The sequence below is a fragment of the Physeter macrocephalus genome, chromosome 12, assembly GCF_002837175.3.
Source record: "Physeter macrocephalus isolate SW-GA chromosome 12, ASM283717v5, whole genome shotgun sequence".
NCBI classification, from domain to species: Eukaryota; Metazoa; Chordata; class Mammalia; order Artiodactyla; family Physeteridae; genus Physeter; species Physeter macrocephalus.
Genome location: NC_041225.1, coordinates 10,837,771 through 10,863,271, shown reverse-complemented (window position 1 = coordinate 10,863,271; position 25,501 = coordinate 10,837,771). Strand labels below are relative to the sequence as shown.

The following is a 25,501-nucleotide window of genomic DNA, read 5'->3' as shown; positions in this document are numbered from 1 at the left end:
CTTATCTTATTGTGTTTGGGGTCTCCTTTTTGCAGGCTGCAGGTTCGTAGTTCCCGTTGTTTTTGGTGTCTGTCCCCAGTGGCTAAGGTTGGTTCAGTGGGTTGGGTAGGTTTCTTGGTTGGGGGGACTAGTGCCTCTGTTCTGGTGGATGAGGTTGGGTCTTGTCTTTCTGGTGGGCAGGTCCACGTCTGGTGGTGTGTTTGGGGATGTTGGTAGCCTTATTATGATTTTAGGCAGCCTCTCTGCTAATGGATGGGGCTGTAGACCTGTCTTGCTCTTTGTTGGGCATAGGGTGTCCAGCACTGTTCGTTGCTGCTCCTTGAGTGCCTTCACGGCTGCCTCCCACTGGTGCAGGTCCTGTCCCTATTCTTTGTCTCTGTTTATTCTTTTTTCTTTTGCCCTACCCAGGTACGTGGGGAGTTTCTTGCCTTTTGGGAGGTCTGAGGTCTTCTGCCAGCATTCGGTGGGTGTTCTATAGGAGAAGTTCCACGTGTAGATGTATTTCTGATGTATCTGTGAGGAGGAAGGTGATCTCTGCGTCTTACTCTTCCACCATCTTCTCAGTGATATCAGTAATTCTATATCCAGAAATTTATCCCACAAATATATTCATATGAGAGTGCCAATATGTAAATACACACAAACACACACAGATTTCTTTACAGCAGTATTTATAACAATAAAAACTAAGAAGCATTTTAGGTATCTATTGCTACACAGCAAAATACCTAAAAAGTTAGCTGGTTAAACCTACAGTAAACATTTATTATCTCACATGGTTTCTGTGGGTCAAGAATTTGAGGAAACTTCAGCAGGATGGTTCAGCTCAAGCTTTTTCCTTTCGGCTGTGGTTAAGTTATATGGGGGCTGCAGTTATCTGAGGGCTTTACTAGAGTTGAAGGATCCACATCCCAGATGGCTCCCTCACTTGACAGGCGTGTTGGCGCTGGATTTTGATAAGAGATTCACTTCCTCTCCAGGGCTGATTGTGTGTCCTTGCAACATGGTAGCTGATGTCCTGCACAGAAAGTAATCTGAGAGGGGTGAAGCCACAGTGTCTTGTATGACATAGTCTCAGAAGTCACACACTGCCATTTCCACCTTAGTCTGTTCTTTGGAGGTGAATCACCAAGTCTGGCCCACATTCAAGGGGACCTAAATTAAGCTTCACCTTTCGAAAAAACGAATGTCAAAAAAAAAGAATTTGTATACGTATTTTAAAATCATTACAGGAAAAAAACTTAAACATCTATTAATGAAAGGCTGGTTAAATGAACTGTGACTATTATCCCCAAACTTTTTTTTTGTAGGACACCCCTTCAGTAAAAAAAAAAAAAAAAAAAATTTTAATACACTCTTCTAATATAAAAATATGAGCTACAGTTGACACTTGAACAACATGGGTTTGAAGTGCACAGGTCCACTTATATGCACATTTTTTTCAATAAATATATTGGAAAATTTGGGGGGGTTTGCAATAATTTGAAAAAACTCACAAACCATGTAGCCTAGAAATATTGAAAAAGTTAACAAAAAGGTATGTCATGAATGCATAAAATATATGTAGATAGTAGTCTATCCTCAAATAAGGTGTGATATTTAATATAAATTAATAATGTGTTTTCTTACTGTTTTATAACTTTGCTTTTAAAGAATTACATTATCATGCAGTATGCCTCTCTCTCTCATAATTGGAGAAATTATGTATCACCCTATCATCACAGATAAGTGGGTTTTTTAAATGTAACAATGTTTCCAATCCTGTATTAAGAATATTACTGTTGGAGTTCCCTGGTGGTGCAGTGGTTAAGAATCTGCCTGCCAATGCAGGGGACATGGGTTCGATCCCTGGTCAGGGAAGATCCCACATGCCGCGGAGCAACTAAGCACATGCACCACAACTACTGAGCCTGAACTGTAGAGCCCACGAGCCACAACTACTGAGCCTGTGTGCCACAATACTGAAACCCACATGCCTAGAGCCCGTGCTCCACAACAAGAGAAGCCACCGCAATGAGAAGCCCGCCCACCACAACGAAGAGTAGCCCCCGCTCAACGCAACTAGAGAAAGCCTGAGTGCAACAACAAAGACCCAATGCAGCCAAAAATAAATAAATTTTTTAAAAAGCATATTAATGTAATACTGTATGCCATATCAACTGTCTAACAATTCATTCATTAGTGTATAGGCTAGGCCACCGTGAAGCAATTCTATCTATCACACTGGGCTACCATAAAACAATCACATTGCTGCTTCTTTATTATCAATGTACAAATCATTAAACCTGTAAATAAAAATGAATTTCTTTTTCATATTACCTTTTCATTTTTGATGCCTAGTGTTAGTAATACACATAACATCTACAGTGTTTTGTATCGTATAAGACAATATTGATGTAGGTACTGACAGACGATTCATCTTGTAAGCATGACATAAACTTATGGTATTGATAAACACAGTACAGTATTCTAAATGTATTTTCTCTTCCTTACAGTTTTCTTAATAACATTTTCTTTTCTCTAGCTTACTTTAAGAATACAGTATATAATACATACAAAATATGTGTTTATTTTTTACGGTATTGGTAAGGCTTCATCAGTCGTCAGTAGGCTATTTGTAGTAAAGTTTGGGGGGAATCAAAAGTTATACATGGATTTTTGACTGTGCAGGGGTTTGACATCCCTAACCTTCACATTATTCAAGGGTCAACTGTATATTTTCCAATTATATACATATACGCTTGACAAATTAAAAAAAATTTCAAAAACTGGGAATTCCCTGGTGGTTCAGTGGTTAGGACTCCATGCTTTCACTGCTGAGGGTGCGGGTTCAATCTATGGTCAGGGAACTAAGATCCTGCAAGCCGTGCAGCGTGGCCAAAAAAAAAAAAAAAAAAAACTTCAGGGACTTCTCTGGTGGTCCAGTGGTAAAGAATCCGCCTTCCAATGCAGGGGACGCAGGTTCGATCCCTGGTTGGGGAACTAAGATCCCACGTACCACGGGACAACTAAGCCCCCGTGCCACAACTTATGAGCTCGCGCGCCTCAACAAGAGAGCCTGCGTGCTGCAAACTACAGAACCCACGTGCTCTGGAGCCTGCGCACCACAACTAGAGAAAGAAAAACCCACACGCCACACTAGAGAGAAGCCCACACACCACAACTAGAGAGAGAAAACCCATGCACCACAACTAGAGAGAAGCCCGCACGCCACAATGAAAGATCCTGCGTGCTGCATAAGACCTGACACAGCCAAAAAAATAAATTAAATAAATAAATAGCTTTTAAAAAATTTCAAAAACAAGTTTGAGTGAAAAAATTTCAGTGGAATACATATAGTGTGATTCCATTTATATAATGTTTAAGTAGATATAAATACTTTTTTTGTTGTTTAGGCGTGGCTTATGTAGTTGATATAAACATGGTGAGAATGATAAGCACCAAATTCAAGATGGTGCTTATCTGGGGGAAGGAGAGAGAGAAATGTATGAGGAAAGAGTATATAGGAGACTTCAAATATATCTCTCACGTTTTAAGTTTTCCCATATTAAAAATTGTAGCATATTGGAATGCCAAAAGGAGCTCAAGAGCCAAGGAGTACCCTTCTGTTAGAGAGTAAAAATGGTCTTGGAAATTAATTCTCATAGAAATAAATCAAAATTGATTCATAAACTGTGAGGAAAAAACCTACAGAGGACAGTAATTAGAAATTGTATATTTTTTGCGTCAATGCTGAGAGTGCATCGCTGCCAGCCCTGGGGCCCCAGCAGGGCTGGGAAATGGTGGAGCTGGCAGAGGCAGGGGCGACAGAGTGTTAAGGGGAACCTGTAGACTCGGCTGAGATGGAATCGGGTGCGGGCTCACCCTCTGGGACCCTCCACTTCCAGTGGCTGCTGTTCTTGGGCTTGGTGAGCCCAGCCCTAGGTGGGGCTGGGTCAGGCTTTCAACAGACCTCCCACCTCTCTTCTTATGAAATTGTAACTCCTTGGAGATTAACTAGAGAATGAAGAGAAGCCCCTAGGCCCTGCTTAGAGCAGGTATCATGTCATTCAAGCTGAAAGAAAAGAGCATATTATTCACTTGGAAAGGAATAACAACTCCCCTCATTAAATGCCTGAGTGCTAGCACCACCCAGCAAATATCCTCTACGACCAAGTCTCAGTAGATGATTCAGCCGGTCTGTAATGAACAAAAGACAACTGAGTGAGGAAATGGACTTGTATTATTCAGAGGAAAGGAGAATGTCTTTTCTTTCCTTGAACAAGAAGGGAGACTGACAAAAATTCTTTGCTTGACCAAACTTTCATCAGGTTCCTGAACCATCTCCTAGGCCTATCCGTGTAGTTTGTTGTAAAATCTGTTTTTAGCAAGAACCTCCCGCCTGCCCCCATATCTGATCACCCAAGATGTCTGATCAGGTTCTTTATCCTCCACCCCGCTTCCCCACCCAGTGATGTCTGATCACCCTGGCTTGTCTTCAGCAAGAATCTGTTAGATTGGTTTAGCCAGAATACCCCTCATCCCTGATGTTTCCTCTTAGTAATTTTCCATCCACTGACCCCCACCGTGCTCCTTGGCTATAAATTCCCACTCGCCCATGCTGTATTTGGAGTTGAGCTTGGTCTTTCTCCCCACCCCCCTGTAAAACCCCTTTACAGTGATCCCTATACTTATGTTGATAATAAAATCTGCCTTACCATCTTCAAAAAAAAAAAGAAAAATTCTATATTTTTATGTTATTAAGAACAAAAAGCACAAAATGTAATCAATGTAAATTTTAATACCTTTTAATGTTCAGAGGAAACAATGTACCTTCATGACTTGGAAGACCTTTTGTGAAAATTCATTTTTTTAAATATTTTTTATTGAAGTATAGTTGATTTAAAATGTATTAGTTTCTGGTGTACAGCAAAGTGACTCAGATACATACATATATATATAATATGTGTATTATATATATATATACTTTTTCATATTCTTTTCCATTATGGTTTATCCCAGGATATTGAATATAGTGCCCTGTGCTATGCAGTAGGACCTTGTTGTTTATCCGTTCTATATATATTATAATAGTTTGCGTCTGCTAATCCTAAGCTCCCGCTCCATCCCTCCCCTACCTCCTCTCCCCCTTGGCAACCACAAGTCTGTTCTCTATGACTGTGAGTCGTTTCTGTTTTGTAAATAAGTTCATTTGTGTCATATTTTAGATTCCACATACAAGTGATATCATATGGTATTTGTTTTTCTTTTTCTGACTTACTTCACTTAGTATGATAATCTTTAGGTCCATCCATGTTGCTGCAAGTGGCATTATTTCATTCTTTTTTATGGCTGAATAGTATTCCATTGCATATATATACCACATCTTCTTTATCCATTCATCTGTCAATGGACATTTAGGTTGCTTCCATGTCTTGGCTATTGTAAATAGTGCTGCTATGAACATAGGGGTGCATGTAACTTTTCGAATTATAGTTTTGTCCGGATATATGCATAGGAGTGGGATTGTTGGATCATATGGCAACTCTATTTTTAGTTTTTTGAGGAACCTCTATACTGTTCTCCATAGTGGCTGTAACAATGTACATTCCCACCAACAGTGTAGGAGGGTTCCCTTTTCTCCACACCATCTCCAGCATTTGTTAGAAAATTCTTTTTTTTAATATGGCACATTATTTAATAAAAATTATATATAACATGTACATACAGAAAAGTACATAGAACATATGTGTACAGTTTAATATACATTTGTGATTATAAAGCAAAACTCTGCATAACTACCATCCAGGTCAAGAAATTCAGTATTCTGGAAGCCCCTATGTGGTGTACCATTTCTTTTTTTTCTTTTTTTTTTCTTCAGGCTCATTTAATCCATACAACAAACCATGATATAGTTATTGTTTTTCCCCTTTTTACACATAAAGAAATTGAGATTGAGATTGAGAGAGCTTAAAACCTATGCCAAATCACCATGTTGCCATAGCATGGGCTGTAATTTGAATTCAGTCTGTCAGACAACCTCGAAGCCCCATACCCTATTCACTACACTACAGAGACCTCTCCAAGGTGGGGTAGATCTTACTTTCTGCTCTTATGGTGTACCATTTCTTAAATTCAATTTGTTTTATCGTAACATGAACAACTGTACAAATAAGCCTGTTGTTTTACGTTTAAAAATTAATTTCAGAAAAAAATATTGCTAGTATTGATTTTTTTTAATTTTCAAGATAATTTGGCATTGGGAAATGTTGGCCCAACACTAAGATGCCTGAGAAGACTGGAAGATACTGTCGTTTCATGGTTTACAAAAGTCTTGGCCCCAGTTGGTGACGGTGGTGCCACAGCTTGTAGCTGAGCCCTAGGCCAACAGTTGCTCCCCTGCAGTCACTCCAGGCTCCGGGAAATGGTGGGCAGTCCTTCTCGGTGACTATAACTGGTGCCACAGTTAACCGTTAATTCCTGTGAGCAATACCGCTGTTCCTTGGTCAGAAGGTGATAAGTAGCTTCAGAGTTGCATTTTCCTGACATTGGCCAATGGGGTAGGTGTATGGTCTTTGCCATTTGGGACTGCATTTGCTGTCTGCCTGGGACTCTGGGCACTTTTAAAAAACTTGGGGCAGATTGCCTGTGATGGTTGGGTGAAGGGTCCAGGACCCATGGACCGGGAAACATCACCCTAGACCAGGATTTCTCTGCCTTGGCACTTCTGATGCTGTGGACTAGATCATGCTTTATTGGGGCTGTCCTGTATGTTGTAGCATGTTTAGCAGCATCCCTGGCCTCCAGCCACTAGATACCAATAGCTTTTTTTTTTTTTTTAATTTTTATTTTATTTTTTAAAATTTATTTATTTATTTATTTTTGTCTGTGTTGGGTCTTCGTTTCTGTGCGAGGGCCTTCTCTAGTTGTGGCGAGCGGGGACCACTCTTCATCGCAGCGCGCGGGCCTCTCACTATCGCGGCCTCTCTTGTTGCGGAGCACAGGCTCCAGACGTGCAGGCTCAGTAGTTGTGGCTCACGGGCCCAGTTGCTCCGCGGCATGTGGGATCTTCCCAGACCAGGGCTCGAACCCGTGTCCCCTGCATTGGCAGGCAGATTCTCAACCACTGTGCCACCAGGGAAGCCCCCAATAGCGTTCTCTCAGCTGTGACAACCAGTTTCCAGACATTGCCCGGATGTCCCCCAGGCAGCTAAATCACCCCCAGTTGGGAACCACTGTCTTGGAGGGTAGAATTCACATGAGGCTCATGGTCCCTCCACAGCAGCTGTGGAGGAGGTGGGAGAGGCAACCCGGCTGAAGGCCCCTAATTTGGACCAGCAGGAGGAATTAGGGCAAAGATAGGAGGAATGCAGCAGGCAGATAGATGGAGGCAGTAAGTTGGGGAGGGGCCTTCTGGGTAGCAGTAAATGGCAGTGGGAAGGAGGAGGGTGGGTGAAGAGCTCCGTGCTCTGAGGTGCCGGGCAAGGCTCCATTCACAGAAAACTGGGAGGAGTGTGTTAGCACAGAGCCCCGTCTCCCCTCTAGAGAATGGCACTCGAGCCTTCCCTTCCCGCTCCTGAGCCGACTTTGAGCTCTTAAGCAGCATTAGATCTTTCTAAGAATTTTACCGCTTTCCTCTTGACCTTGTAGAGAGGAGTCATGTGAATCTCTCAAGTGGGCTGGTTCCTTGGAGAGAGATTGCAATCGTTTGACATTTATTCACCCATCAGACATGTGTCCGGCACCCACTTGGGCAAGGGCTGTGTGAGGTGCTAGGGACCCCACTAATCACCCAGGACTGGATGGTCTGACTTAGCCAGCCCAGGCAGCCCTGGGAGAAGACAGTAAGCCTGTCGTCTGGCTACCCAGGTCACATCCCAGCTCGGCTCCTGGCTGTTGTGTCTCTTTGGGCCTCAGTGCCCTAGTCCCTAGTCTGTAAAATGGAGTAGTAAGAATTCTTATCCCGTATGGGTGTCGAGAGAATTGAGAGAATATACAGGCTGTAGAGCAGTGCCTGGCATTAGTGAGTACTCAGTGGTATTAATATCATTATTTTAATTTTTTTTTAATTGAAACTACTACATAAGGACTGTAATAGACTTAACAAGTGTCAAGAAAATTCTGAGGGACAAGTGATCAAAGACTCACAGAAGTGGCTCTTTTGAGATGGGTCTTAAAGGATTAGTGAGACTTTATCAGGGGGGAATAAAAGGGTTGTAGGAAGATCATGCACTAAAATTCAGGCAGAAGAGCGAGACAGCAGGAAGTCACAGATTGTGAGCTTGGAGCCCGGCTCACTGGGGGACAGCTGCTGGCCTTAGGGTCCGGAGCTGAGGGAGGAGGGTCTGGGAGGCCAGGAAGGAGAAGGGCCTTGTCAGGGGGACTCAGTCTGAACGGACATAAGTCCCAAGCCCCTTTGGCTTGGGCCTGTTTCATTTCTTACTTCTTTTCTCCAAAATAGATTTAGAAGAACGGGCTTCCTGGTGGCGCAGTGGTTGAGAGTCCGCCTGCCGGTGCAGGGGACACGGGTTCATGCCCCGGTCCGGGAGGATCCCACATGCCACGGAGAGGCTGGACCCGTGAGCCATGGCCACTGAGCCTGCGCGTCCGGAGCCTGTGCTCCGCAACGGGAGAGGCCACAACAGTGAGAGGCCCGTGTACTGCAAAAAAAAACCCAAAAAGATTTAGAAGAACTTGCCATTTTCATCCCATTCTCCCTCCCCTGGGCAGTGAAATACTGAGTCTGCTCCCTTACATGTCAGTGTTTCAGAGCTTTTAGAGACTGGAAAGCAGATTCATCTTGCTGTCCCTGTGCTGTCAAAAGGGAACCAGGTGAGGGCTTCCCTGGTGGCGCAGTGGTTGAGAGTCTGCCTGCCGATGCAGGGGACGCGGGTTCGAGCCCCGGTCCGGGAAGATCCCACACGCCGTGGAGCGGCTGGGCCCGTGAGCTGTGGCCGCTGAGCCTGCGCGTCCGGAGCCTGTGCTCCACAACGGGAGAGGCCACAACAGTGAGAGGCCCGCGTACCGCAAAAAAATAAATAAATAAAAGGGAACCAGGTGGGGGGATGCTGGCAGCCACTTCACATGCGAGTCCAGCAGACGGACGGAGCACTGGCCTCCCTTGTCCGGGTGCCCATGCTTCCCACCTCTGTGACCGCTCAGGAGATGTTCTTGGCCATAGGGGTTCACAGAGGAGCAGATCCGTGGGCCATTGGGTCGAGATGCATTTTCCACCTGTCTCTTCTGCTGTTCACACGCTGCCTCAGGGCAGGGGCTGGACACCACCCTAGCAGATGTGGCCAATAAGCAGGGCATCTGTGCCAAAGGACGGTGTGTTTATTTCTCTGGAGCCTGTGGTGTTGTGCCCGAGGCTTTGCTGAATCAGACCAGTGCTATCTGGCATCCCCTTGCTGCGGAGACCTCAGTCCCAAGGTCACGAGTGTCCCCTGGATGGCCCTGGCCTTTGCTTCACCACTCTCTGAAACTTCCCAGAGTGAACACATATTTACTGAGCACTTACCAGGCCCAGGGGGTGTGGTTACATGAGCGAGATAGACACCATCCTCGACTTTGTGGAACTTAAAAGTCTTGTGGGAGAGACAGACATTGAATAAACCATTGCATGTGGTATGGATAAGGGCTAAGCAAGGGGATTATCCAGGGAGTGGCAGTGAAGAACAGGAGAGGAACCTAATCTTCAGGGGGTGCTGAGGTCAGGAAAGGCTCCCAGAGGAAGGAAGACTCTCCCTGGTATCTGAGAATACTGCTTAGGGGGCAGGACAGCATGGGGGTGTTGGGGAGACCCCCCTCTCTGAGCTGGCTTGTGACGGAATCCAGTGGGCTTCCCCAAGCTGCCTGTGTCTTTGGCACTGTGGCCATCCCTCTCTTTCTTAAATTTCTTGCTTCCTTTCAGACCACTCGTTTGTCCCCTTAGCTGTCTTATCTTGCTCCCCAGATGTAATTTCGGCCTTTCCAGAGGATGGCCCCATTTTTGGCTTCATGACCTCAAACCACCCTGCTGTGTTGCCAAATGACAGATTGAAGGAGGTCGGTGTGGAGCTGTAAGAGGACATAGAGGTTCCTAAGCATGTCCCAGCCATGAGCAGAAAACCTTCAGGGCATTCAGAAAAATTAATCAAGCCTCACAGCAGCATTTTCTGTAGCTTGGAGGATGCTTCTTGCATCGAAGATGACATTTTCCATCAGATAGGATGAATGAAAATCACATTTCTCTTTTTTCCCCTCTCTCTCCCCGCCAGGCTAATATTTGGCACCCTTTACCCTGCGTATTCTTCCTACAAGGCTGTGAAATCGAAGGACATTAAAGAATATGTAAGTAGCACTTTTGGGGGGCGGGGTGGTGGTGGTGATGGGCTTAGATGGGGGGAGCTGGGCGTGAAGTGCAGGGGCGGGGCGCAGATGCCCTCTTTGGTGGGTACTGGGGGCAGGGCAGTACGGCGACCTGCTGGGTGTGACCCAGGAGTCCTCTCCCGGCTAGACCTCCTCTTTAGAACTAGAGTGTGGAAGTGAGCAGAGCCGGGAGGCCTGGCAAGAGGAAATGGCACCTGGAATTGGAGGCCCCAGTGGCCACAGGCCACTCTATGGCCTTGGAAGAGTGACTTCATCTCTCTGAGCCTCAGTGTCCTTGTCTGGCCTGGAAAGCAGCGTTACTGGGAGACAGTCTGGCATTGGGGGCAGGAGCTCAGGTCCTAAAGTCCAGCGGACCCTGCCTAGCAATGCTGATCCCCATATGCCGGTTCTGTGATTTGAGCATCCCACTGTTTAAGCCCTGTTGCTTTATAAGCTTTTAGAGGGCAGGAGTTACCATCGTCCTATGACTGTTTCCCACTGCACCTCGCAGAGGGCTGAACGCACGGGCAGGGGATTAGGAGTACTTGCTCGTTGGAGGATTGTGTGATTTGGGTGCCCCAGTCACAGCCCTAAATGTGCTGGGCACCTCTGGGCAGGAGAACCGTCAGACCACACCTTGATTGATGAAGACGTGTCGGGGGTGGCTGACAGTATCCCAGGTCGAAGTGCAAAAGATACAGATTTTTGTCATCAAGAGACTGAAGTCAAGTCCTGGCTCTGATGTCTGATTGACACAACGCTTGACAAGAATCTTAACTTCCAAGAGCCTCGGTTTCCTCATCTGAGCAGTGGGTGGATATCAACAATCCTAGCGCCTAGTGTTGTGAGGGACAAAGGGTCCTTGCTCTGCTTTTACTCAGAAGAGGTCACTTGGCAAGTTAGGCCCAGGCAAAGAAATCATTCAAAGCAGGTTTGGAAGTTCTCAGCTTTCCCAGGATGTCTTTAGGATGAAACCAGCCACCTCCAGATCAGCTCAACCAGAGCTGCCTACACCTACTCTCTGAGTTTCCTAGAACTGCTTGCCTGGCTTGCATTTGCTACGAAGCAGGGGATCCAGACGGGGTGTGTTCTGTGGAGGCTGGGTCCCCAGCATGTCTGTGAAGGAATCTCAGAGTGTGAACTATAGATAGCTGTTAAGTTGCAAGCACAGAACCTCATGATTCCTAATGGACTCGGCCCAGGGGAAAGCACTGGGCAGCCTCCTCCAGGTCTCCCTTTCCCCGACTGCTTCCAGCCTGGGGAGGGGGGACGCTGTGCCAGGAAGGGAAGCAAAGCAGGGGTCACCGCAGTTCAAGGTCTGATCCTCCGATTTGCAGAGGTAGAAACTCAATGCTGTCCGCTCATCCGGGAGAGAGCAAACCCTGGTGAATTGTTTTGCTGTATCTAAACTCACAGGAGCCTGGTTTATGACTAGAACGGCAATCATTAATTTAAACTGAAAAATATAACTGACAAGCAGAGCAGCTGTTTGTGTTGGCGGTGAGCACGTGCTTTTCCCGGGAGGGAAAGCTTGAGAGCTAAGATTAGACAGTTTCTCGGTAAAAATGGAACTGGAAGCAAGGCACCCAATGGTATTACGGGAGACCTGCCTCCTTTTCCTGCGCTTTTTCACACGTGCTCAACTCATACACTTGCGTGCACGCTCACATGCTTTCTCCCACACGCATTCACGCTCACTTCTTTCCCTCCTTTTGACCAACAGACCCATTTGTCCAAGAGAGAAACCTGGAAACTTCCTTTAACTCCTGTCTCTTCCTCACCACCCATCCCCACCCAGATGCCCAGGTGGTGACTCTGACCCTTCTTTTCTATCCTCCTTATAATCTTTCAAACCGGGTCTCTCCTTCTGTGCTGCCTCTCTCTTCAATGAGGCTCTCATCATCGTTCCCTGGAATGCCACAGTGGCGTCCTGTATTCTATTTTTTTATTGCCACGGTAACAAATTACCATGAATTTAGTGGCTTAAAAGCACACAAATGCGAGACTTCCCTGGTGGTCCAGTGGTTAGAACTCCAGGCTTCCACTGCAGGAGGCACAGGTTCAATCCCTGGTCAGCGATCTAAGATCCCACGAGCTGCACGATGCAGCCAAAAACAAAACAAAGCAAAACAAAAATACCCCCACAAATGTATTATCTCACAGTTCTGGAGGTCAGAAGCTGGATGGGTCTCACTGGGTTGAAATCAAGCCTCCTTTTGGAGGCTGTAGGGGAGAGTCCATTTCCTTGCCTTTTCCAGTTCCTGGAGGCCACATGCCTTCCTTGGCGCGAGCCTCCTTCTCCATCTTTGGAAGCAGCAGCATTGCATCTCCCACCGTTCTTCCGTAATCCTGTCTCCCTCTGACCGCAGCCAGGAAAGGTTCTCCACTTGTAAGGATCATGTGAATACATTGGGTCTGCCTGGATAATCCAGGATAATCTTCCCATCTGAAAGTCCTTAACTTAATAACTGCAAAGTCCCATTTGTCTTAGAATGAAATATACTCACAGGTTCTGGGGATTAAGACGAGGACATTTGAGGCGCAGGGGCTGTTATTCTGCCTGCCATACCGCTAACTGGTTCCTCTACCTCCTGTCCCTCATCTCATGCTCTGTTGTCTACATCACTTGTACAAGCCTTTGAAAAATGGAAATCTATTCATTTTACTCCCCCTGGATTCTTTCATGGCTGCTTATTACCTGCAGGATGAAGTCCAAACTCCATTAGACAGTGTTGAACCTTCTTGATCTTGCTCTCCCTACTTTCCAGCCACTTCTCTACAAGCATTCAGTGCTTCATTTTTTCAAAAAAATATTTATTTATTTTCTTTATTTTTTTGGCTGTGTTGGGTCTTAGTTTTGGCACGTGGGATTTTTTGTTGCGGTGGGCGGGCTTCTCTCTAGTTGTGGCGCAAGTGCTCCAGAGCACATGGGCTCTGTAGTTTGCAGCACATGGGCTCTCTAATTGAGGCGTGTGGGCTCAGTAGTTGTGGTGCACGGGCTTCAGCATGTGGGATCTTAGTTCTCTGACCAGGGATCGAACCCGCATCCCCTGCATTGGAAGGCGGATTCTTTACCACTGGACCACCAGGGAAGTCCCACGTACAGTGCTGTTGTTCTCAACACCCAAAGTGTGGTCTGTGGACCGGCATTATCAACATCACCCGGGAGCTAGTTAGAAATGCAGAGTTTCAAGCCCTACCCAGACCTCCTGAATAAAAATTGGCATTTTTAACAAGATCCTCAATTTGAGAAACACTGCTCTTGACGTTCATAGCTTTTTATGTCTTTCCAAACTTACTGCACTAGTCAAGGTTTTGAGACAAAAACTTAAACAGAAAGGAATTTATGGGAATTTGTAGGATTAACTAGAAGCCTGAGGAAAGATATTCAGAAATTGGGGAAGATCTGAGAAGGCTGGTGACAGCCAAGCTTATACCTCAGGAAGGGTCTGGTTAGGAAGCTGCTGCCCAGGTCACCACCATGGAACTGGCTGCCAGCTGCCCATGGCTTTGGAACATTTCATGAAGATTCAAAACCCTGGATAGGGGCATTTGATTTTTCCAAGCCTGGATAATAGGCCTTGCCTCCCATAAAGACCTGCATGCTGGGAGACACCCTCCAAATGAGAAAGCTTTGGATGCTGGTAGTTTAAAAAAAATACATACACACGCGCACACACACACCCCCTCAGAGATACTGCACGTTTGGTTTCAGACCACAACGATAAAATGAATATCACCAAAAAGTGAGTCACACAAACTTTTTGGTTTCCTACTGCATATAAAAGTTGTGTTTAGGGCTTCCCTGGTGGCGCAGTGGTTGAGAGCCTGCTTGCCGATGCAGGGGACACAGGTTCGTGCCCCGGTCCGGGAAGATCCCACATGCCGCAGAGCGGCTGGGCCTGTGAGCCGTGGCCGCTGGGCCTGCGCGTCCGGAGCCTGTGCTCTGCAACGGGAGAGGCCACAACAGTGAGAGGCCCAAGTACTGCAAAAAAAAGAAAAAAAAAAAAAAAGTTGTGTTTACATTATGCTGTAGTCTATTAAGTGTGCAATAGCATTATGTCTAAAAAAACACTATACACACGTTTATTAAAAGATAATGCTTTTGGGAAAATGGCACCAATAGACTTGCTTAACCAGAAACCTTCATTTTGTAAAAAAAAACCCCAAAAAACCACAATATCTGCAAAGTGCATTAAAAACACAGTAAAACGAGGTATGCCTGTATATTATATATATGAAAATATATAGTATAATGATCTATATTACAGTTACTTCTTGGGCTGCACAACATCCACATCCACTTTTTTACCCAGGTTTTGACTTTTAAAAAAAACTTTCCAGGGACTTCCCTGGTGGCACAGTGGTTAAGAATCCGCCTGCCAATGCAGGGGACACGGGTTCGAGCCCTGGTCCGGGAAGATCCCACATGCCACAGAGCAACTAAGCCCGTGCACCACAACTACTGAGCCTGCGCTCTAGAGCCCGTGAGCCACAACTACTGAGCCTGTGCTCTAGAGCCCGCGAGCCACAACTACTGAAGCCCACTCTCCTAGAGCCCGTGCTCCGCAGCAAGAGAAGCCTCTGCAATGAGAAGCCCGCACACCGCAATGAAGAGTAGCCCCCACTTGCCGCAACTAGAGAAAGCACGCGCGCAGCAACAAAGACCCAGCTCAGCCAAAAAGAAAGAGAAAAATAACCTTCCAACAAGAATTCTCTATCACTCATTTATTGATGCTTGCTAAATCCAATTCTTCATCTGAGTCCAGCTCCAGATCCAGTATCCTCCGGCTCTGACAGGATCTAACCTTAATATTCAACACTCTAAAAATTAAATTGTCAAGTGAACCATCACTGATACACCCTATATACTATATTAGGGGGAGAAGGAGAATAAATAAAAATAAAATAAGTTAAAATATTTAAATCTATACATAACACAGGAAAGAAGAAAAGGGATAGAAGGCACAGTCCTTATTTAGGCAAGTGGTCATGAGTTCATAGTTGGTATTTATATCTTTTGTTAAAAGATGATTTTTAAAAGGGTAAAATAATGATTCTTGTACAAATATAAAATTGACACATGTTGAAAATTTTACTTAACTCATTAAGTAATGAGGGAACCAGTAAGGTGTTAAAAAACAGTTCAAAGGAGACTCCAAAGAACAGATATATATAAGCATTGAGGAATGACCAAATGAATTTGTTCATAGATATTCAACTGATTTCTTGGGAAGTAGGGCCATTGGACCCAATTGTACCTCCATTGGACAAAATTCTTTGGCACATCTATAGACTAAATTATTTGCATTGTAATCAGTTTTCTGTAACTTACAAAGTTGCAAAATAACTCAAAGACGTTGTAAAACAAGACACCTGCAGAATTAAATAACTCGGAAGGCTGCTCTGGACAGCACCTAGCATTCCACAGGACACCCATTTCAAAGTCTTTCACACCTTTTCCTATTACTTCCCTCTTCCACCATCCAATCAGTGCTCCCCTGTGCCTTCAGTGTGGTTTCTTCTCCAAGTGTGTGGCCTAAATCTTCATTCCTGAGGAATCTGAGGCCTTCGTAGTCTTACCTGTGTAGGGTTGTAGTAGTGATCCATTGACTTTACCTCTGAATAAGACAATACTAGGGGATCCCCTAGAGGACCCTTAAATTCCATCCACCCTCCTTCCTGCCACATTGTGTAATAGCAACTCTAGTTCCCTTTGATAAGCAGGATCAGTCACCCCATGAAAGCCCATGAGTCCCTTTATTATCTATTTCCTAGTGGCATGGTGGTCTTGAAATGGCCAGGTGACCTTCTAGTCTCTGCTTCCACTTCATCAGAACCATTTTATATCCCTCATGGAAGCATCCATCTTTTGAGTACTAAAATTATTAAAAAGCAGAGCTCAGAGGTTTGAGGAAGAGAAGCAGAAGTGTTGTGAGTGGGTTAGACCAGTGATTCTCAAACTTTAACATGCATATGAATAAATAGAGAGTTTTATTAAAATGCAGATTCTGATCCATTAGCTCTGGAGTAGGGCCTGAGATTCTACAAGCTCCTAGGAGTTTTCAGTGGTGCCAGCCCATGAACCACACTTTGAGTTACAAGGAGCTAGCATTAGGCTTAATCATAAGAAACACCACCCTCATTTCCTTGGTTCCTGAACCTTTAGATTCTGGCTAAGATGCAGTACCTTGTGTTGGTCACTAGTTCAGAAAGGAAACTGCATCCTCTAGGACAGCATTATCACCTCACAGAATGCTGACTCCCACCTGATTCTTTTCTGGAACTCTCCAAAGCTCTTGTAGCATTGTATAAGGCCAGCTGCCTCAGGGCTCTGGAGTACATGATTAGATCAGTGATTCCCCAAAACATCAGCCTATTGTCATATTTCTTTTGCTGTAAAAGAGGGCCCTTGGTCAGAAGCAATGTTGGGATACATCAAAATGAGAAGGGCACTCACTCAGTCCACAGCTTGCTGTATGGCTGCCAGAAACATGGCAGTGGGAAAAGCAAGTCCACATACCCAATAAATGAATATTCCAGAAAAGAGTCTATGCTGCCCTTTCTATGAAGGAAGGGGCTTGTTATGATGAGCCTGCTCCCAGGATGCTGGCTGGTGCCTTAAGATACGGTACTGTCCTAGAGATACTTAGTCACTACTGCTGGCAACTTGGTGTCTGAGCAGGGTCATGGCCAGGTGGCCCTTGGTGAGAGGGATGGACATTGCTGAGCCCATGTGTTCCCTCTGTCTACATGACCACTGGTCCATGAGCCCATTGAACATGCAATATCATGCTGAGGTAAAAGGCTCATAGACATCCATAGGGCTGGTCATCTCATCCACCTGATTACCAAGAGCCTCCTCTGCCATCAGGACCTTTTGGTGAGCATTAACAAGAACCACAAATATTTGCATTCTGTGGGCCCATTCGTATAATTTCCAAACCACCTCAACACCAATCGCTCAGTCTTGTCCCTTCCAAGTACCTCATCATCTATCCAAATTCTTACCTGGTGTTTTAAAATGTATCCCAGGTTTGTTTTAATCAGGTATGGTAAGGCATGCAGACACAGATATGGCTCATGGAGGAAGAAGCTTTTACTCACAGTTCCCTGGAAGTAGGAGGCACAGCACACCATGCAGGGCCACATGGAGAAGCACCAGGGTCAGCGAGGAGTTAGAGGGAAAGTGAGGGGGAAATGTGGGCAATGACCTTTATCATGGTTTCTATGGGAAAGGCAAGGCAAGGCAGAGTAAGCAAGCTTAGAACTGGCTAGTTGGAATAATTTCAGCAGGCTCTGGGGTGTGGGGGCTGCCTCTAGTTATCTGGTACCAGGTCCTGGGATGATTTTAGGGCTGGGAAGTATTGGCTCAACCTACGAGAGCTCCATAAACGAGGTAGTTTGGAGTATGGATCCTGGATTGGTCAGTTTGCATGTTTGCTCTGGGGCAAGAATGTCTCAAGAATTAGCTAGTCCTAGAGGGGCCAGTCTCTCTCCAGTCAGCAGGACCCCAGATGTCACAGCATCAAGACTACAGGAAATAAGAAAATACAGTTAATAAACCTGGTGACTGTATAGATGTATTACCTCAGGACATTTCTCCTTCCAGGCTAACTGTGCTGCTCAGAGTTCTGCCTGCAGGGAATTTCCTTCCCCACTCTCTCCAGGTCACCCCTGACTATACAGTTGTCCACTGTGAGCTCGTGCCAGCGGATGGTGCAGACTCATGTGTCAACCAGGCTCACGTTTGTCCTTTCTCAGTCATTTGGCGTAGGGAATTCCCCATGAGGCTGAAGCAGGGCCCGGATGCAGGAGGGAGTGTGAGAGGCTCAAGAAATATTAGTGTGACTGCATCGGGGAGGCTAAAGGTGAGGCAAGGCTAAGAGGTGGCTGAGTTTGCTGTCTCCACAACTCATGGGGGAGGCCTTTTGCAGGCTCGCAGGAGCCCTGGGAGCAGGGTCTGATGGGCTGTGGGGTCTCAGCCCACCTCTGTGGCTCATGGAAGGTCCACAAGCTCTGCTTCCCACCCTTTATTATGGCCTAGGGTTACCACTGCTCTCCTATTTTCTCATTCCTGTGCTTGACCAGTCCAGAGGGAGTTCCCAGTTATGCTGTCAACTGTCCACTCCAGAGTTGCCCCCAGTGATAACCTCGCAAATCAGCAATAACTTTCTGTCTCTTTTTTGGATGCTAGCCCACCCAAGCTCCCCCTCATCTCGCAGGGAATTTTGGGTAGAATCCCTCAAACCTGGCAAGTTCTATTTCAAATCTTGGAAAAATAACTTACATTTGGTTTCTCCGAGGCCTAGTGGGGAAAACCATTTCCAGGTAATTTATTTATGGTTTCCATGAATGAGTCACCAGTATTTCATTTACCTTGTTAAGCTCAGTGAGTCATTCTCAGACCCGTCCTTCTGCATGAAAGTGTTTTAAAGTGGAGGAGTACATGATGGAAACTTCTTTTAGGCTAACACTTCCAGCCTTCTCTCTGCCTTGGCTCCCTCACCTTTGTCTTCATCCCCATCCCCCCTCCTGAGATGTAGTTTTGCCTTTCCAGAGGCCTGTTGGGCATTCTTCTTGGATGTCCTCTGGGACCCTCAGACTGTCCTCTGCCTCATGGAGCTTAGCTTCTTCTCCCTAAATTGGCTCGCTCTTTACTTTCTTGCTAGTGTGAGAGGCTCCATAACTATCGGTCACTCATGCCCTGGCTTTACCAGGACCATCCCGTGTATACCTAGCCATCCATCTCATGGGGAGCATCTGTTGCTTTGCAAGCTATCTAATTTTGTCTTCTCAAAAAGCCACCTAGACCAGTATTTTCCAAAGTATATTCCATCTCAACCTTTTTGAGACCATTCTTTCTTTTCCATTCACAACACCCAACATTCTAATCCAGGCATTTAAAACGTATTCACCTAGAACCTACTATGTGCCAAGAACTGTTTTGGGTACAAAAGATATAATGATGTGCAAGAAGAACTGGTTTCTACTCTCAGGGAACTTACAATGTAGGAAGAAAAACATCAGAATAAACAGGTACTTTCAATGCAGAGTGGTAAGTGTTATGACAGGGAACATGTACGATACCATGGGAGGAAGAAAGGAGAGGATACGTAAACTTTGGGCACTTCCTGGAGGAAATGACAGTTAAGTTGATATCTGAGGGCTGAAATCTGGAGGCAAAAGAAGATGCTCTATTAGGAAACTGAAAGAGTTATAATTGGAGTGGAAAATTCGAGAAGGTATGTATGAGGAGGAGAATTTTTGGTGGAGGTAATCAATGTCCATTTATGCAAGGACTTGTAAGCCAGTTTAAGGAATTTGGGCCTTATTGTAACAACAATAAGGAGCTATTGAAGGCTTTAAGCTAGGAAGGAGAATCATCAAATTTGGATCATTCTGACTGGAATATGGAGGACGGATTGGGAAGGGGGTAGAGGTATAAAAACCAATCAAATGCTGTAGTTTTGTTCTAGGCAGGAGATGGTGGTGGTCTGAAGTAATGGTAGAGGGATGGAGAAAAGATAAGTTCAAGAGAAATAAGAGGGTGGAAGTGACAGAACTTCGTGATTCATTGGCTGTGTTAGGTGAAGAATGCAGAACTTCCTTCAGGGAGAATGTCTAGTCTAGGGTTAGAAGAGGATGTCAAGAACAAAGCCCTGGGGAGGTATTGATGAGCCTGAGAAGTAGCCAGAAAGTTGAGAGGGAAATCAGGTAGTGTTGCGAGAGCTTTTCAGTAAGTGATAGTTTCACATCTAGCTGAAAAGTCAAGCAAGTCAAGTGAAAAACTGAAAAAGGGTCCCTTACAACCCCTTGAAATATGTTACAAAGACCCCAGTGAGGGCAGTTTTGATGTAATGGATGCAGTGCACTGAGTAAGTGAGGGATGAGGAAGTAGACACTGCAAGTGTAGGTGACCCACTGGAGAAGTTTGTATCTAAGGGTTGTGTCAAGGAAAAATATATTTTTTATTGTTGTTGTCATTTTCCTTTGTTTTTAACCAAAGATACTAGAGTGTGGTTTGAACACTAAACAGAAAAAGCCTCCAGAGAGGGAATTCAGGCTCCTGGCAGTGTATCTGGATACCAGTGTTGGGAATTCCTGGATCTTGGGCCCCAGTATGCCATGGACTTTACAGCTGGACTAGGTCTTGTTTGCTCCCTGATAAGGAGCCTGTTCTGCTGCAGATAACCTTGGTAGCATGTAGCATCTTAGATAGTAGTTTCTTTTGATGGACTAAGCCAGCCTTGTTTCCAGGGGACTGTCTTGTTTTTCTAAATAGAGAAGGCCTCTAATTTATTGTGCCACATGTTTCAGAGTCACAAAGACAATGGAGATTCACCAGAACTGCCTTCATGTTTGAAAGATATTTTTGCTGGGTATAGAATTATAGGTTGACACTTTTTTTTTTTCTTTCAGCACTTTAAAGATGTTATTCCATTTTCTTCTGGTATTCATTGTTTCCGATAAAAAGTCAGTTATAATTCTTATTGTCATTCCCCTGTATGTAATGTCTTTTTTCCCTTGCTTAAGATTTTCTCTTTGCTTCTTAGCAGTTTTACTATGATGTGGCTAGGTGTGGTTTTCTTCTTTATCCTGCTTCAATTCATTGGATTCCATGGTCTTGTGGGTTTGATATTTTGGTCAAATTTTGGAAATTTTCAGTCGATATTTCTTCAGATAATTTTTCTGTCCAATTCTCTTTTTCCTCTCCTCTGGAATTCCTATTCCATGTGTGTTAGACTGCTTGATGCTCTTCCACAGGTATTGAGACTCTTCATTCCGCACCTGCCCTCCTCCAATCTAGACTTCAGCCTGGTTGACTCTCTTGTCTTGTCTTCAAGTTCACAAATCTTTTTTTGTGTCCAAGCTGCTATAAATTCCATTCAATAATTAAAAAAAAATTTTTTTTCAGATATTGTATTTTTCAGTTCTAGGATATTGTTTAGTTCTTTTTAAAAATTTTCCTCTTTCTCTTGAAATCTCCCATCTCTTCACTCATTATATGTACCTTTTCCTATAGATTATTTAACATATTTCTACTTTTTAAAGAAAATAATATTGAACCCACCCTTTTTCTCCTAGGATAAGTGTCTTGTTAAGTGGTGACAGAAGAAAAATTTAGCTTTTATAACAAAATATTTGTTAATAAGTTGCTGAATATCTTCTTTGGTGAGGTGTCTTTCAGATCTTTTGCCATTTTAAAAATTGCGTTATTTTTGTTGTTGTTGAGTTTTAAGTATTCTTTATATATTTTGGATACAAGTCCTTTTTCAGATATATGTATTGCAAATATTTTCTCCCAGTCTGTGGCTTGTCTTTTCATTGTCTTAACAATGTCTTTTGCAGAGCAGAAGTTTTTTATTTTAATGAAGTCTAACTTATCAGTTTTTTTCTTCCATGGGTCACTCTTGGTGATGTATTAAGATTCATTGACAAGCTCCAGGTCACCTAGATTTTCTCCTGTGTTATCTTATAGAAATTTTATAATTTTGCATCTATCATTTAGGTCTGTGATCCATTTTGAGTAATTTTTGTGGAAGATGTAAGATCAATGCCTACATCTATCAAATTTTTTTAATGCAAATATCCAGTTGTTCCCAGCACCATTTATTGAAATGACTCTTTTCTCCATCGATTTGCCTTTGCTCCCTTTTTTTTTTTTTTTTTGTGGTAGGTGGGCCTCTCACTGTTGTGGCCTTTCCCGTTGCGGAGCACAGGCTCCAGACGCACAGGCCCAGCGGCCATGGCTCACGGGCCCAGCCGCTCCGCGGCATGTGGGATGTTCCCGGTCCGGGGCGCGAACCCGTGTCCCCTGCATCGGCAGGCGGATTCTCAACCACTGAGCCACCAGGGAAGCCCCTGCCTTTGCTCCTTTGTCAAAGATCAGTTGACTATATTTATGTGGTCTGTTTTGGGGCTCTATTCTATTTGTCTAGTCTATCTGATATATATATCTGTAGTTTCACTAATACCACACTGTCTTGATTATTGTAGCTTTATTGTAAGTCTTGAAGTTAGATAGTGTCAGTTCCCTGACTTTGTTCTTCTTCTTCAGTATCATATTGGCTATTCAGGTCTTTTGCTCTTCCATATAAACTTTAGAATTAATCTGTTGATGTCCACGAAACAATTTGCTGGCATTTCAATTGGGATTACATTGAATGTATAGATCAAGTTGGGAAGAACTGACATTTTGATAATATTGGGTCTTCCTATCCATGAACATATAACATCTCTCCATTTATTTAACTCTTCTTTGATTTCTTTCATCGGAGTACTGTGGTTTTCCTCATACAGAGCTTTTGCATATTTTGTTAGGTATATTCCTAAGTAATTAAATTTTTTTGGTGCTAATATAAATGTTATTTTTCTTTTAAATTTCAAGTTCCAGTTGTTCATTGTTGGCATATAGGAAAGCAATTGGTTTTTATATTTTTTATATGATTATTTTATATATTAACCTTGTGTCCTCAAACCTTGCTATAATTGCTCATTTGTTCCAGGTGTTTTGGTTTTGTTTTTGTCAGTCCTTTTAGGTTTTCTATATAGACAGTCATGCCATCTGAAAAAAAGACAGTTTTATGCCTTTCTTCACAGTCTGTATACTTTTTATTTCATTTCTTATCTTATTGCATTAGCTAGAACTCCCAGTATGATAGTGAATAGGAGTGTTAAGAGGGGACCTCTTTGTCTTGTTTCTGATCTTAGTGGGAAAGCATCTAATTTCACACAATTAAGTGTGATGTTAGCTGTAGGGTTTTTTGTAGATGTTCTTTGTCAAATTGAGGAGGTTCCCCTCTATTCCTTTGCTGAGAGTTTTTATCATAAATGGGTATTGGATTTATTAATTATTGATTCATTTTCTAAAAGACATGGGCCCTTGGCACATTTTAAGTTGGGTTTTGTCTTTTTATTATTGAGTTGTATGAGTTCTTTATTATTTGGATACAAATACCATATCAGATATTGATTTGCAAATATTTTTTCCCATTTTGTGGGTTGTCTTTTCACTTTCTTGATGGTATCCTTTGAAGTACAAAAGTTTTAAATTTTGACAAAGTCTAATTTATCTATTTTCTTCCTTCATTGCTTGTGTTTTTGATGTCACATCTAAGAAAACATTGTTTAATCCAAGGTCACAAAAATTTACTCCTGTGTTTTCTTGTAAGAGTTCTTACATTTAGGTCCCTAATCCATTTTAAGTTTATTATTTGTATATGGTGTGAGGTAGAAGTCCATCTTCATTCACATGTGAATATCTAGTTGTCTCAACACACATTTATACTTTTTAAAGTCTTTGCTAATTATAAAATCTAGGTCAAATATGTATCTGTTTCTATTGACCAGTTTTTCTCTTAACCATGGAGTATGTTCTCCTGTTTCTTCATATATATAGCTTTTCTTGTTTATTGGACTGTTATGTATAATACATCATAAGAACTCTAGATCTGCATTGCCTTCTTGTGAAGAATGTTAATTTTTGTTCTCACAGGCAGTTAAATTCTGACAGATCATCTTGACCTTGTGGCAGCTAGGTTTTACGTTTTATTGGGGCAGGTGTATTTCAGTTTTGCTCTTAGTCCTAGAGCTAATCTCTTAGTCCTAGAGTATAATTTTTATTCCTAAAGTATGGCCTTTTAGGTGTTTCACTGGAAATTCCCAAATGTTTACCAAGCTCTTCTAATTTAGCAGAACTTGAACTCCAAGCTCTATTTCTCCTCCAGTGGGCAGAAACTGAATCTCTGTTCAAATCTCAGTTTTCCAGCTGTATTTTACTCAGTCACCTTGGAATATTACCTGATTCTGTGCAATTCAGGAGCCAGCCAAGAAATTGAAAGGAATTTGTATGTGGATTTGGGGGCCTACCCCCTTATGGCTTCCCTCTTACTGGGGATTTTTCCTTTTCAGTTTCCAGCATCATTGGCAGTCTCAAACTCTATTTTCCACTTCCTCAGGCAAATAAGACTATGGGTTTCTTCTGGAGTTCTGTCTGCCCCATGATTTGCCAGCTAGGGAGTTTCCTTAGCTGCATCAACATGGATTTACTCTGGTGTGGTCCCCTTATTTCAAGAGTTGGATCCTTTCCAGTTTCTGCCAGCTTTTGATAGCTTTTCTAGCCTTCAAACAGTTGTTTTAAAATATTTTGTTCAGGGAATTCCCTGGCGACCCAGTGGTTAGGACTCTGCACTTTCACTGCTGAGGGTGCGGGTTCGACCCCTGGTCGGGAAAGTAAGATCCTATAAGCCGTGTGGCGTGGCGCCGCAGGCAATCAATCAATCAATCAAGTAAAATATTTTGTTCAGAGTTTATTATCGTTATTGGCAAGAGGATTAGTCCAATACAAACTACCCCACCATTTCCAAAAGCCAGAAGGAGCAGATTAAGGAATTTGGACTTTATGCTGCAGGCTAGAAGATTTTAAATGGAGGATTAATAGGTTGAGTTCATGCTTTTGGGGAGATTAGTATGGGGATAGTTTGTAGAATGGATTGGTGAGGGGAAAGCCAAGAGACAGGGAAGCAGTCAGGAGACCCCTGCAGTAGTTCAGGAGAGAGGGGACCAAGGCCTCAACTGGGGAAGAGAGACAGTAGAAATGGAAAAGGATGGTCACATGGGGGAGATTAAAAGAAAAGATCCAGTTTCTGGGAGGGACTATGGGGCTTTCCCACATGGAAGGGTTTTTTTGTTTGTTTTTGTTTTTTGCCCCACCATGGCATGCGGGATCTTAGTTCCCCGACTAGGGATTGAACCCATGCCCCCTGCAGTGGAAGCATGGAGTCCTAACCACTGGACCGCCAGGGAAGTCCCTGGAAGGGTTTTTAAATGACCAGTGAGGATTACCATTATTCCATATCAGAGAGTCTGGCCAGGTTAAAGTTTATTCCAGGGTGTGTCTCTGTGGAGGCTTGAAAACTTTATTCACCTGGTGTTAGTCCTGGGCAAATGACCTGACTGAAACCTGAGTCACTGCTGGTCTTCAGGTCTCCCTGGCTCACCTGAGGGCTATTGAAGGCCACCTAAAGTCTACTTAGAGGTTGAGCCCGGGTCAGCTGTGGAAACAGCCTGTTTGCCCCCAGCCCCAAGGTTTAGAGTAGAACTGGACCAGCCTGGGGAAAGATAGGAAAAGGGGTTACCAATGCAGGCCACTCTGCCTGGACACATCTCA

At 43.9% G+C, this 25,501-nt stretch overlaps 1 protein-coding gene across 6 annotated transcripts in view; it reads left to right on the top strand.

Annotated features, from left to right (window-relative positions):
- Positions 1-25,501, top strand: part of REEP1 (receptor accessory protein 1) — a 125,408-nt gene that overhangs the window by 51,609 nt on the left and 48,298 nt on the right. For all 6 annotated transcript variants that reach the window (XM_055088867.1, XM_028496709.1, XM_055088866.1 and 3 more), the window contains exon 2: positions 10,239-10,311. In XM_055088867.1, coding sequence (XP_054944842.1) covers positions 10,239-10,311 — 73 coding nt within the window. The remainder of the gene's footprint in view (positions 1-10,238; positions 10,312-25,501) is intronic.